Below are 14,264 nucleotides of genomic sequence, written 5' to 3'. Positions count from 1 at the left end.
AACGATGGATGGACCGATGAGTTGGTTCAAGTCTTGCTGTCCTATTTCACCAATATAGAGGTCTGACAGGGGGTTTCTTTTCATCTCAATCACTACGACCGAAGTGTATGTTTCATTAAAAATGGGGATAGGATTAAATAAGGTTACACTTCTTCCTACTCCTTTTTTGCACATTTAAATTAAGATATCAAGTGTTAAAGGATGAAATTCCTTGTTTTGTTGTTTTATTTTCTTAAACTTCTCCTGAAGTGTTGTTTTTTTTTTTTACATGTACTAAAACAAATCAAAGCAAAAAATCAAAAAGAGCAAGTAGCATCCATTGTTTACATGTTTCTTCTTTTCATTTTTCTGCTGGCCGTTTGCAAACTGCAAAAAATGGGATTTACGGCCACCTGGTGGTTGGCGAGGCTATTTTCTTCAGTCGTATTTGGCGCTACAGTGTAGTGGAAACACACCGGCTGAAGGGGCCGAGGAGAGGTAGAGGTTCCTGTCCGCCAGGTTTACCCTGAATTCCTGGTGTTACAGTACAGATTCAGTATAGTACAAAATCAAAAGGAGACAACCTGTGGTCTAAAATTTTATTCAACATGGATTCCCTAATTTAAAGATCATGAGCCTCCGAAGCAAATAAGGAACACACTGAACATGAAAAACAGTGGTAAACTAAGGACCAAGTATTTTAATGTGGCGATCGTTCCCCAACACAATCCCAAAAGAAAATGTAACTGAACCAACCCATCACTTTGTAAATGAGATTGAATGGAAGCAAAGCACAAGAAATAGCAACTCTAGCATGCATGCAGACTTTTAAAATCATCTTTCACAGCAATTTACAAACTATCATTCAGGATCCAAAGAAGATCATCACTCTGTAATCGTCATCGTGCTCATGAGAATGTTCACTCATTTCTGCTCTCTTGTTTATTGATGAGGATAAAATTGTATGGTTATGATGGTAGGCCCAAAGAAAGAATGATAAAACAGCTTACATGCAGTCACTTGCAGAAATATTTCCTACTGAGATCACGGTGCACTACCCAGGGGGAAAAAAGTAGATTTCATTCTTGCCAGAAGTCACACAAGGGTTTGAGGTTTATACATCTGGCATTAACACTGTCATTTGTCATTATTCACATAAATTGCATGTGTAAGTGGAAACTGTATGGTCCATGTGTGAAATGGCGCTTTTCCACTAGTACCTACTCAGCTGGACCCGACTCGCCTTGCCTCGGTTTGGCGCTTTCCCACCAGGGGAGTGCCGAGTAGATACTTTTTCTGTAACTACTCTGCCGAGGTTCTTAGCGGCTGAGTCGGGCTGTATCTGACGTCATCGCACTACACGCAACCGATTGGTCGGGGGTTGGGAGTCAGACGTCTGAGTCAGGATGTGGACATCAGCGAAAGAGCGACTCGCGGCTTCTTGTTCATTTTATTCGACAGTCAATGGCAGCAAAAGTCTGTTTGGTGATCTGAGGTGCAGATGTTCATAAACCTTGTGGCTGAGGAGAGAATTAAAAAGGGATCTAGACGGGCGATAAGGACCAGGAGCTCTGTCACTTCATAGCTGCTCACGGCTACCAACGGAGCAGCCCCGAGACGAACTTAAAAAAAATTTTAAAGTTTTTTTTTACTTGATATCAAACACAAGCCACACTCCAAGCAGCACATCTACCATCTACTCCATGTTCTACATCTTTAGTGTTGTTTTTTTTTTTTTTTTTTTTGGTGTTGTCTTCGTTTAGATCACACAATCAAATACATCACAGCAGCTTCGCTCCAACCCCGCCTACTTCTGCTCCAGGTGCTGAATTGTTATGGAAAAGAAACCAGGCCGAGTTGAGATGAGTGGAGCTGAGATGAGTAGAGCCGAGTATGTACTAGTGGAAAAGTGCCAAAAGTGCATGTACTGTTCCCATGTTGGCACAGTGGGATGTGTAAAAAGTGTGTGAAGGTGCAGACATGAACATGACTCCAGTGTAAAACCTGGTTTATAGTTTTGCACATGTATGTCTTACCCTGATACACACCTCACTCAGTATATGTCACGTCCGTGTGGGCAACAGCATACTGTATGTGATCAGAAGTTCAGCACTGCCGGCTACAGTCGGCAGAAAAAGAGCGTCGCAGAGACAAACCCACAACAAAAAAGTAATAAGTAGTAATAAACGGAATCTACAATATGGTGGAAGGTCCAGTAGGTACAATACTTGTGTGGTTGCTTTTACTTGGCTTTATGCTAAGTTACCATTGGACTACACCTTAAAAAGGATGGTGATAAAACAAAAGCTTCAAACACAGCACATTTCTGTTAACAGAACACTAACAAGTTCATCATCTGCATCTGCAGAAATCACATCGATTTGAGTCACACTGAACACAACTGGACTGATCCTCAGTAAAACACAGCATGCAGACTTGAAATAAAACCCTTCCAGTAATACTGCTGTTGCTCCTTAAATGTTCCATATTCTGCAATATTGATCCCTGTTCATATTGATCGGTCCATAACAGAGTCCAGAAGCGCTGATAGTGACTAAAACTCTGGGTCTGTGAGATCCTGTAGCCTAAACCCTCTGTTGAGCACCCTGTCAAGATTCCTTACCACTGCACGATTGCATCTCAGAGAAGAGAGAACAGTCAGCCAAATCAGCTGTCTCACATCGTACAATGTGAGTGATGAGACAACCACAGTCACTCTGGTCCTTCGCAGCACATCAAAGCCCAACTACCTTCCACACTAGCCCCTCACAAGTTTGCGTACAGAGCAAACAGACCCAGTGAGGATGCCATCGCCATAGCGATAGGTTGTTTGTGTTGTATTTAATTTTAAAATTTTTATATGGCATATATGATATGATATTGTGAGGAAGGGACAGGACTAAATAAGCGTTCTGCTTCCTCCTGTTCCCTCTCGAACACATTGTTTTGCTGTGTGTTTTATTTTTGGATGAGACTGTTAAATTGTTTTGCTTTTTTTTATATTTTGATGCTTTTAATTTGATGGGTTTTGTTGTGTTCGAGACAAAGCCAACAATAAACAGCTCTTCACATGGTTCTGAGCCACCTGGACCACCAGGGTAACTATGAGAGGATGTTATTCATCGACTACAGTTCAGCCTTTAACACCATTATCCCGGACATTCTGATCGACAAACTCTCCCTCCTTGTACTGTCCACATCCATTTACAGGGGGATAAAACACTTTCTCACAGACTGCCCTCATCTGTGAGATCTAGCCTACACCACTTCCCTATCATAACACTCAGCACGGGCTTCCCACCAGGTTGAGTACCGAGTCCCTTACTGTACTCCGTGCACACACATGACTGCACATCATCCCACCCCCCAACTCCATCATCAAATTTGCTGATGATACCACCATTGTTGGCTTCATCTCAGGAGGAGATGTATTAACCTACAGAGATGAGGACTGTCAGTATGGTTGTCAGACAACCACTTGACACTGAACACAACAAAAACAAAAGAAATCATACTGGACTTCCGTAAATGCAGTATGGGCGTTCAACTCTGACGACCTCTCCTGGACTTTTAGGTGCTGGTGACCTTATACAGAGCCACCACAGAGACCATCCTGGGGTACTGCATAACAGCGCGGTATGCTGGATGCACTGCAGCGAACAGGAGAGCGCTGCAGAGAGTGATCAACACCGTCCAAAAGAACACTGGCTGCTCTCTCCCCTGCCTGGATGATGACATTTGTCAGAGAGCCATTCTACCCCTGTCACAACAGTTCAATCTGTTGCCCTCTGGTCGATGCTACTGGTACCACAAGACCAAAAAAAAAAATACTCAGGTATAGTTTCTTTCCCATCGCAATCAATGCTCTGAATACAAAATGCATTGAATAAGAAATTTGAACATTTTTTAATTGTTACCTTCTTCGAGCAATTGAATGGGTCACTTTATGACAAATCAATTTATTCATTTGCATATCCTGAGAAACCATGCGCAATATTCCCCACACAAATTGTATATGCTCTTTTTACCTTATTTAAATTGTATGTTGTTTTTTATCCTGCTATTCAATTTTTTTTTTTACTTTAAAAAAAATTATCTTATGCCAATGCACCAAATGGAGAGCATTCCCAATCTCATTGTATACTTGATGTACAATGACAATAAAGGCTTTACTTACTTTCAAACCAAAGACTGAGTCTGAAAACCTTCAACTCCATCTACTGACTAGCCACTTAAAATGCAACTTGAAATGACATTTATGGGACCCATCACCATTCTTTAAAAAAGGTGACATAAAGAAACTAAGCCTCATGAGACAATGAGAAAGAATCAAATTTGGTGGAGTTGCAGAAGCAGAAGTCAACACTATGAAGAAAATAAAGTTATCTTACACATCATGGACAAACCCTATGAGCCACTGCATCTGGCGGTGGAGGCTTTGAGCAGCTCTCCCAGCCCAGACTGATCCACCTTCAGTGTAGAACAGAGCTTCCTCAGATCTTTAATCCCACTATTAGACTGCTCAGCTCTGCAGTTTAATTATGCCTGGATCAATGTCTCTTTTTCTTCCTATTTCACTCACACACACATAATGTTCGTAATGACATAATCTGTCGTCTGGGTCACATGACAGGGACATCTAAAGTTGGTTTCTTGCCCTGAATCACGACTGGTAAAAAGTTTCCTTCGCTGATTATTTTGAAACCACTTTTGACACACTAAAGCTACTGCAGAGTGGTTCATTGTAACTTTTACGTTCCTGCTCAGAACGCTGATGACACAACTACATCCCACCACATCAGGTAGTAACTTGGCACAAGAAGAAATCATCGTACAGTCTGATCCCACCGTTCTGGACATCTGAGCAAGATGAAGCCGATCCAAGTCTTACAAATGTTATGAACTTAAAAGACTGCAAAAATTGTGCAGTGTAGGAGCTTTTAGTCCTCCCCCACTCACTCTGCTGTTGGTCCTCTTCCTAAACCAATCAGGCATTTTACTGCCAGTAATGTTGCTACAGTGATAGGGACAACTGGAGGATGTTTGTTTTGAACTAAATTTAATCTAAGAGGAGGTGGGACAGATGGATCAATCTGTGATTTGAGTTTAGAGGTCCATTCTGCAAACAAAATTAATGTTTGTGAAAGGAAAAAAAAAATGTTTACTGCTTAATCAATTGTGTACCTCTTAAAATTGACTGTCGGGCCTGAAAACTGTACATATGAGAGTTTAAGACAATTTTGAATGATTTGAAAGTCAGGAAAAGCAGAGTATGGGAACTTTTAAAGACTCCTGAACATAAGAGCAGTCTAAAAGGCTGTCAAACATTACTGTTCTCACATGTTGGTGCGAGCATAGAGCATGAGCACAAGGTAACCGATGCTCCAAAGATCTTGTATGTTAATGATGCAGAAGCTCAGTAAACTGAACATCCCACACATTAACCTGTGTTAACACCACATTCTAGCTAGGATTCTAGCTCCTGCTATCAACACGCATTTTAAACCTGACTACTGAAAAGAGACAAACACTTATATTGCTTCGATAGGTAACACTAAGAAAATACATGATTATTTTATCCACATGTGAGCATTAAGTTTGCTTTATATAGGAATTAAAAATCATCCACATTGAAAAACCATCAAGTCATAAAAAGTACAGCATTCTACAGTGTCGACCATCATTCAGACATTTTGTCTGTTATTACTGTGAGAAATTTTAACATGTTTAGCTTTCACATGCATTTGTGTTAAACATTTCATTATTTTACATAAAAATAAAAAGTGGTCTAAAGCCGGGATCGCACAGGGAGCGGAAAGTGCGTGGTCTAGTTTCACAACTAAAATCCCACAAGGAGCATTTCCAAGCACTGCCTTGTTGGCCGGTTTCATGAGATTGCCTGAAGGTTTTGATATCATGTGATAATTGCACAGCTGCCTACTCATTTAAACACATTTCCATGTCTGTTTCATTCAATAATTTAACAAGTAAAAAGCCTGAGCAGACTAAACGAAATGAGACTTTGACTTCTAAACTCAGTATCTGAAGTAAAATTGTTTATCCAAAGCCTCCACAGGTGAATGTAATGTCCATACACATGTTTATGTTGGCACCCACTCAAAGTGTCTTATTTTGAAAATCTACCACATTTTTATGGGGTTAGGGTACTTAGGCTACTGTTTTAATGACTGATTTACTTTTAGCTCCATCTGCTTTGCAGAAATTATTGCCATCTAGCAGCAGTTGAGTGTCAAAAGAGATTTGAAGCATTTGCCGTGAAGCAGAGTGGGGTGTTGCTTCTGGAACGCTTCTGAGCTAATGAGAATGGTGGTGAACGCGGCCGGTAGACGTGGCTCGTTAATGCGACCGGTGAACCAATGGCAGTGCCCGGTGAACGGCAGTGGCTGGCTCAGCGGTGCTTTTTCGCTCACATTCCACATTCTGTACGACTCAAGCTAAAGTACGACACAACAGTCATCCAATAAAACCAGTCAGATGGGATGTAAGTTAACAGTCCAGCTCTTGGAGCATGTTCCAGTACAGAGAGGGGTCTGACAGCTCTTTAACTTGAATCACACTGGCTCTGTTAGCTACCTCCACCTGCAAAACAAAGAATCAGTAGTTTCTGGTCGGGTAGCTCAACTTGATTCTGAATCTTGTTCAGTAAACAAGCTGATCAGTGACTGAAATGTCAGCCAGGCCAACTGGAACAGGAGCTGAGATCAACGCCTAGGGGTACGGCCCCCTGTCCTACTGTGCTCATCAAACCATCCCAACATGAGGATGTCAGATGCAGTCCAGCATGCACATGGCCATCTGCTAGGAGGTCAATGATGCTTTGAACTTTACAGTAATCAGGAATGTCCAATCAAAGATCACATGTTGCTGTGTGTTAAGGAGAGCACAGTTGTTGGAAAAGGGGCTGGATCAGTTGAGTGGACACAATGTTTTGTTTTTTGTCTTACACAAAACATGATTAACAAAAGATGACTGTGACTTTTGGAATAAGTGAAGTACATTCTTCTCTATAAAATTTAATACAGAAGAACTGAGTCTGGATGAAGTCAGCCTTTCTGAAACAAGATCCAATACTTTTTATCAATGCAAAAGTCACAGCATTTGTGCCATGTGTCGAGCAAATTGATAACAATTCTGGTCCTTGATGTCTGTTGTTGATGTTTTAGATGTTTGCCTGCTTCCTGATTAAAATGAATGGTTATCAGCAACCTATCATCAACGTTGCGCCACTCTGTTAATGACACTGCCACTTGTATCAGGGTGTGATGAGACAGGAAAACATCTAAAACATGCTGGATGGTGGCCTTCTAGGACTGGAGTTGTCCATCCCTGGTCCAGGACATTTTCTTATCATTTATGATGCTGTGGTTGTAACAAGTGTGTGTCCGCTCATAGAGTCAAACACACTTCACACACTAATTAATTAAAGAGGCTGAAAAAATTCAGCTGTGTACAAGATCTGACATCACTTAGCCAACCATTTGTGACTAGTGACTAAATAAACTGCACCTGCTTCATGAAGAGTTTTGGGGAAAATTGTGCTGCTACATTGCAGTGTTGACGGAGTCCGAGCCGTTACTCAACTTGCGAAAAAAAATCGCGATTTTGGTAAAAGGGAATTTTTTAACACCACCATACACTAGTCCATACACCCAGCCTTGAACTGAAGGTAGAATTTCTTCAGATGTGTTACTAACAGTTTCAGCTAAAGAGCTTATTTGGCCCTCTCTGTCCTGGAAACACAAATTAACCTGATACATTTTTTCTCTGCAAAAGGAGAATGTAAGACAGTACTTGCACATAATTTAAATTAGTGTACGATGTGACAGTACTAGAAGGGAGTTGTAGCACATTAAATACCTTCTGGGTACTTACACTGATTGATTAGTGTTACTGGATTATGTGATAAAGTGTGACATTATAGAGGACCTGGTGGCCGTTGTTCCAGGCATAGAGCGCTCTGTCTCTAGGGTTATAGTCCAGCATGGACAGGTGACTGTATTTATTGGTGAGCGGAATATCAATGTATTCATAGGTGGAGGAGTTGGTGGAGTAGGCGTAGTACACTTTGGTTCCACCTGAGTAGCCATTGGTGACATACAAGGTCCCACAGATCATGAAGGCCTCGCCGGCGCTTCGTTTCGGGTGGTTGGTGGTCCAGCTGCGGATGATCTGCAGAGTGTTTGGGTTTAACTGGCTTAGGACAATGTTTCCAGCATTTTGATTGGTAGCATAGACGGCCCAAAGCCCACCTTCGTCCACCATCAGGTCGATGTCAGAGTGCCCCCCCCAGGAGTAATGATACATATTGTTGTAACCAGCAAAGTCAAGTTGTCTGGAGCGGCTGATGAGCGACGTGCTGAAGTCGAACTTGATGATGGTGTGACTCTGGAATTTGTTGTAGTAAATGGATCCATTATAAACCACCTGACCAGTACCAGACCAGGGGTGAGGCAGACGGTGGGAGGTGAAGTTATCTGTGGTCATGAAGTCGTACGTCGACTGATACTCTCTGACAAAACGGTTGTTATGGTAGCCATCCATGTACCACACCTGCAGGAGAAGACACCGGGAAGACTACTGTAAGATCATTGTTATAAATCAGGTTAATGAGTGGGTTTAATCATCATTAAGTTGATCCGTCTGAATGCCCACAGCACCTATATGTGACCCATTAGCTCCCTGGTTTAATTAACTGTAATTCTATTCTTTAAAAATGAGTTTGAATCACGGAAGGGCATCCAGATTGATTTGACCAGACAGTGCAGTAACTTAAATAACCATATCATACCACATTTCACAATCACCACAATTAATCAAAGCATCCAATTCAGGGACAAAGTTGTAAAAAAGAGATAATGGGAAACTGGAATGACGACAAAACCAAGGAAGTGTGGTCAACTCGTGCAAATTTCTCTGCAGATTAGTAATGAGGCTGCAGTCATGATAAAATGATTCATTCGTGATAATGATTTAAACACTCCTTGAAGGTGTCTAAAGACGAAAATCCAACTAATTTTAATAATCATTATTAATCTGAAATCACATAAAGAAAATTATTTCATTCATGATCCTATTAGTTTTTTTTATCTCAACTCCTCTAGCTACAGGGGTGGAAAGCAGTGGTAAAACAACTGGACATATTTATATTAGAAGTTACACATCCATCAGGACTAGCCAACCAATTTCTGATCCAGACTGCTCAGTCCTCAGATATGTCTGGAACTACACTCTGAACTTAAATACCATGATCAGAGCAGCCAGTCACTTACAGGATGAATACTATTCTAGAGGCTCCTACATATCCTGTTTAGCATAAATTAGTGTTTGATGAATTTTGTTTCTGAACTCCAGCCTGTCAGCAGGTTCTGCTCTCAATTTCAACAACAGCTGTTTGATCAGGATCACACTTGGTAACAGAAGAAGGGTTCTGACCTTTGATTTTTAGAAACTACAAAATGTATTTGCATCCATTGTTGCAAAGACATGGTTAAAATCTATCCCCAAACTGCCCAAAGACCCAAAACTGCTTGTTTGTAGGATAAACAAGGGTTTAGCCATGTAGTCTCCACAGAATTAGACTTGATGCTTAGTTATTTTGTTTGCTACACTCACTCTGTTGTCTCCAGCTGGAGCCAGCGGGTCAGTCATCCAGGAACCAAATCTGGATCCAGAGGTCTTGATGGTGATTGGCTCAGAGATTCCAGTCAGCTTCCCACAAGCTGAAACCAGGGACATAGAATTATTTGGTTTCAAGTATGTCAAAGAAACCATAGAATACTGATACACAGCCCAGACATCACAAGTTTCAATGTATTGCAAAAATTCATTTCAGGGAAGTACCTAACTTTGGCATGTCCCTAATACTGTTCTGCTAACTATAGTGAATGCAAAAAGGGATTAAAGGACCCAATATTAAAATGCTTTTCACATTTCCTCATTTTTCTTCACATGTTCTTCGATAAAATAACTTTGATCAACGATATTACATTTTTTTAAATAATTTTAAACATTTTGTCAGTGTCCTTAAAACTTCCATGTTGTTATGAGGTAATTTATCATTAAGCAGATTAACTGATGTAATTAGTATGATCATCACCACCATTTTGTCTTTCTTAACTGTGAGGTGGATCAACTGCTGCAAATACATCAAATTCCTGTATTATATTTCCCAATTTTCATAATATAGTGTTTGTAGTTGGGTGTGTTGAAGCTTAAGCACTATCATTTATTAATATGTTTTAAATAATCAGAAATAACCCTACTAATAAAAAAAATGTGTGTTCTTATTAGTTCTTATTAGACCCTATATTAGAGTGTGTGTAAATTTGCCCTTTGTGAAAGGGATCTGATCCTTGAATCTCTCCTCTGAAAGACAAGTGGGTGATTTTTAAAGCGACTCAATGAAATTCACTACATTACTATGGGAAGGTCCTCTGATGAAAACTCAATTTTGATTTGCTTCATCAACCTCTTAAGCATGGATTTGACCAGGTTTGACATATCTTTGACCAACATGTCAGAACAGCCTCATCGAAATGAGCGAGTCACTTCCCATTGCCACTAGGAGGCGCTATGAGTATGACCTAATATGACCATATGGACCTATTCAGAGCTGGACTCATACACAAAACATTTGATGCCTCTGGGGCAATGCAGAGTAAGATTGAGTTGAATTTTGATGCCAAATTTTCAAATTTCACCACAACGTCACGGGTGACGGGTGAAGAAAACTCAAAATCTTTGCAATTTAACTACAGCAAAGCCCTTGGATGAAACACCCCAAATATGGAGGAGTTTGTTCAGATATGAGGTCTTTAAATCACAAAAATCTCAAAATTTGTTGAGTTTTGGAGTATAGCTAAGCTGTGAACAAAGCTTGTTTTGTTGTAGAAAAATAATAATAATTAAAGCTGCAAGCAGCGATGAACGGGCCCTCGCACCCTTGTGCACATCCAGGCGTGGTGCAGTGGAAGCGCTTCTATGACTTGCATGTAGATGTCTTCAGGACTGGACATATAGCGGATGACACCACCCACGACTCTCTATATCAAACCATTCAAAGGTTATGGCAGAAAGTAGGAACTATCAGATATCGACCAATCAGAAGAAGGGGCGGGGCTAATTTGCACCAATTAAGGTGAAGGACTCAAAACCGAGCCAGATGACACCACCCACGACTCTCTATGTAAAACCATTCAAAGGTTATAGCAGAAAATAGGGACTATCAAATATTGACCAATCAGAAGAAGGGGCGGGGCTAATTCAGGCCAATGAAGGTCAAGGACTCAAACCAAGTTATGGCAGAAAGTAGGGACTATCAAATATGGACCAATCGGATGAAGGGGGGGTGCGCTTTTTGGCGTCTATCGTCGCCACGGTAAGGCTTTTGACTGAAAAAAGTAATGCGCAGTGTCGCAGGATGGAGACGCACATTTTGATGTATAACACACCTGGGTGCACGTTACGGTGCGGGCAAAGAAACGGCCGAAGAAATGGCATAAATTGTGCCAAAATTACACGATTAATTCAAAATGGCCGACTTCCTGTTCGGTTTCAGCAATGGCGCCAAGAGACTTTTCTTTAAGTTGCGGCATGATACAGGTGTGTACCGATTTTCGTGCATGTACGTCAAACCGTATTGTAGGGCTTGAGGCACGAAGTTTTGTTCATGGTGGGGACTGGTTGACCGGGAGGACTGATTGACAGTGGGAACTGGTTATTGGGGAGTCTGGTTAACAGGGAGACCTGCCCAGCGGGCCCTGCTTCCTTGAAGCCTTTGAAAAGAAGTCTGCAATAGCATTTTTTGTTCCTTTTATAGGTGTTTATGATATCTGGGAGTTCTCTTTTTCTGCAGTGATGCTTACTATGTTTCTTCCTTGTTGCAAGTTATATAGTGGAGCTCTTAACCCTCTAACCTTTTTCTTGGATTCTTGGCATTTGGACCTGAACTTATCTGTCAGTATATTCAAACATGACTGCGTGGTCAGGTATCATTTGGTCAGAAATCAAGCTCATACAATAACACAATAAACTTTTTTTCTTGATTTTTCTTTAACTCTGGAAGTTTACACACCAAGCCTCTGCATGCAGGCTCTCAGGCGATCCTCCAGGTTCATCACCCGGCCGTGCAGCTCCTGGTAGTCAAGACTTCCCAGTTGTTCCTGTAGGGATCCCAGTAGCTCGGTCACATTGGCTGCCTCCTCTTTAAACTGTCGAACCAGTATAGCATCTGCCTTGTAGGCCTCCAGAACTGGAATGAGTGGGCGTAACTCCTCCATCTTGGCTTTGATGGACTGACAGACAGCAAAGATAGTAAAAATCATGTTATCCATGTCTAGACATAATCTTTGCATGAGCATGACAGAGGTATGATGTTCAGCTGTTTGACATTTTGGTTGTCCATCACCACTGGTGCTGTGATGAGACATAAACAGGAACAATATTGAAAATGTTTGTCTAAAACATCAACAACCAAAGATTTCCAAATATTCTAATGTATCACATCTGATGGTTTACAGAAAGCGAGGCCATTGATCGGCTGATCGTGCACATGACATCGTGCTGTAAGGGATACCTTGAACTGCCTCGCAATACTGCTCTCATGTCCATCCTCCACTTGTTTGAATTTGTTTTCCAGACCTTTTAGCTGAACCTCCATTTTCTCGACAAACTGCAGATCTCTCTGAGTCCGCTGGTCCAGAACCTCGATGGACTGGCTCATGTTCTGCACCTGGACATGATATAACAACACCATTTATGGCATCATGCTGGATATCTTACTGCCACCCCTATGTCTCTTTAACATTGTGCTACTAATAACCAGTGGCATATAATAACCATCAGTAAGTAATCATTAATAACTATCTAGATAGAAGGTGGAGCTTTGGATGGCAGTCTTGGGTAGAGCCAGATAGAGCAGGTAAAGAGAGAGATCGGAAAGGGAAGATGAAGAACAAAGAGAGGAGAGACAGATATATTGTCAAAGGTACAAAAGACAAGATATATTAGTATTAATTATCCGTTAACTGGAGAACTAAGAGTTCCATGAACATATGACATATACATGGTTAGTGGGTGTATTACAGAGATGACTATATAAACAGGTTGGACAGGGCATCTTTCAGATCTTTAGTTGGTAACGTGTTGTGACACTTCCTGTTTCTTGTTTGCACAGTCTGTAGCCAAACGCACGGTGTCAGTCTCTGATTATTCAAATCTTTTAAAATCTAAACTTAGCTTGTTTTCTACTAATATAATACTATATCTGGTAAACATTTGTTATCATTTGAGCACTTGCACCTTTTCCCTCTTGTAACTTTCATTGTCACCAAGCACCGGTACACTTTCTGTCTGTTAGCCTCTTAGCATGGCCTCCTCTTCTCCCACCGTTTCTCCCTCTTACTGCTCAGTGTGGGAAATGTTTAGTTATTCTTCTGCCTTGTTTAGTGAAGATGGTAAGTGTGTGAAGTGTATTCATGGTATTGGAGGTGAGGCTCAGTGAGTTAGACGCTCTAGTCTCTCCTCACTCTGTTCTTCATTCTCTCTGCCTGATCTCTCTTTTCCTGCTCTGTCCACCTGCCAAAGGCAGGTGGGTACCCCCTTACGAGCCAGGTCTTGCTCAAGGTTTCTTTCCTCCTGCCATTGTTTATATTTATGTAATAATTGCTCAGAGGTCATGTTCTGGGTCTCTGGAAGGCGCCTAGAGACAACTTCTGTTGTAATAGACGCTACGTAAATAAAATTGAATTGAATATCCAAGACAGCTAAAACAAATATTCCATCCATTCCAAACCAAGGTTAATTTCATTAGTGGACACGCAATGCTAGCTGCAAGGGTCAACAAATTCAGATTCATAAGAATAGCTTTGACAATAGCCAGTAAATGCATAGCTCTTAAATGGAAGAGTGAACTGTAATTTGTATTTAAGTATATTTCTGTAGATATATGCATACCAGTAATGGGAAATGGGGAGAGGGAACGGGAGAGGAGCTTGGGTTGAAAAACATGTCCACATTGAGCTACTGAAATACTTGTTTTGAATATGTAAAAATACAATAAACAGAATGTTTTAAAAAAAGAATTAAGAGACTTTTGCTGATTTAGAAAAACAAGTGGATGGTCTGGAGGAGGATTTTAGAGCCTTGAAAAATAGCTCCATCAATAGAGAACAAAGTCTCAGAGATTATGTAGATAATACATTTGAGAGTTTTTAACTTCTTTTGAAGAATTCTATGAGACAGCTGGAACAAGGGGTAGTAGATTA

The 14,264-nt window shown here is 41.0% G+C and overlaps 1 protein-coding gene across 1 annotated transcript in view; it reads right to left on the bottom strand.

The window, feature by feature from the left end:
- Nucleotides 1-570: 570 nt before the first annotated feature.
- Nucleotides 571-14,264, bottom strand: part of olfm1a (olfactomedin 1a) — a 31,371-nt gene continuing 17,677 nt past the window's right edge. Inside the window, exons 3-6 of the mRNA XM_061729596.1 lie at nt 12,575-12,730; nt 12,074-12,293; nt 9,613-9,719; nt 571-8,550 (exon numbers count right to left, since the gene is read on the bottom strand). Coding sequence (XP_061585580.1) covers nt 7,888-8,550; nt 9,613-9,719; nt 12,074-12,293; nt 12,575-12,730 — 1,146 coding nt within the window. The 3' untranslated portion in view covers nt 571-7,887. The remainder of the gene's footprint in view (nt 8,551-9,612; nt 9,720-12,073; nt 12,294-12,574; nt 12,731-14,264) is intronic.

Source organism: Cololabis saira, chromosome 9 (genome assembly GCF_033807715.1).
Source record: "Cololabis saira isolate AMF1-May2022 chromosome 9, fColSai1.1, whole genome shotgun sequence".
Taxonomy (NCBI): Eukaryota; Metazoa; Chordata; class Actinopteri; order Beloniformes; family Belonidae; genus Cololabis; species Cololabis saira.
Note: the sequence above shows the minus strand (reverse complement) of the source record. Positions and strands in the feature narration are given on the sequence as shown.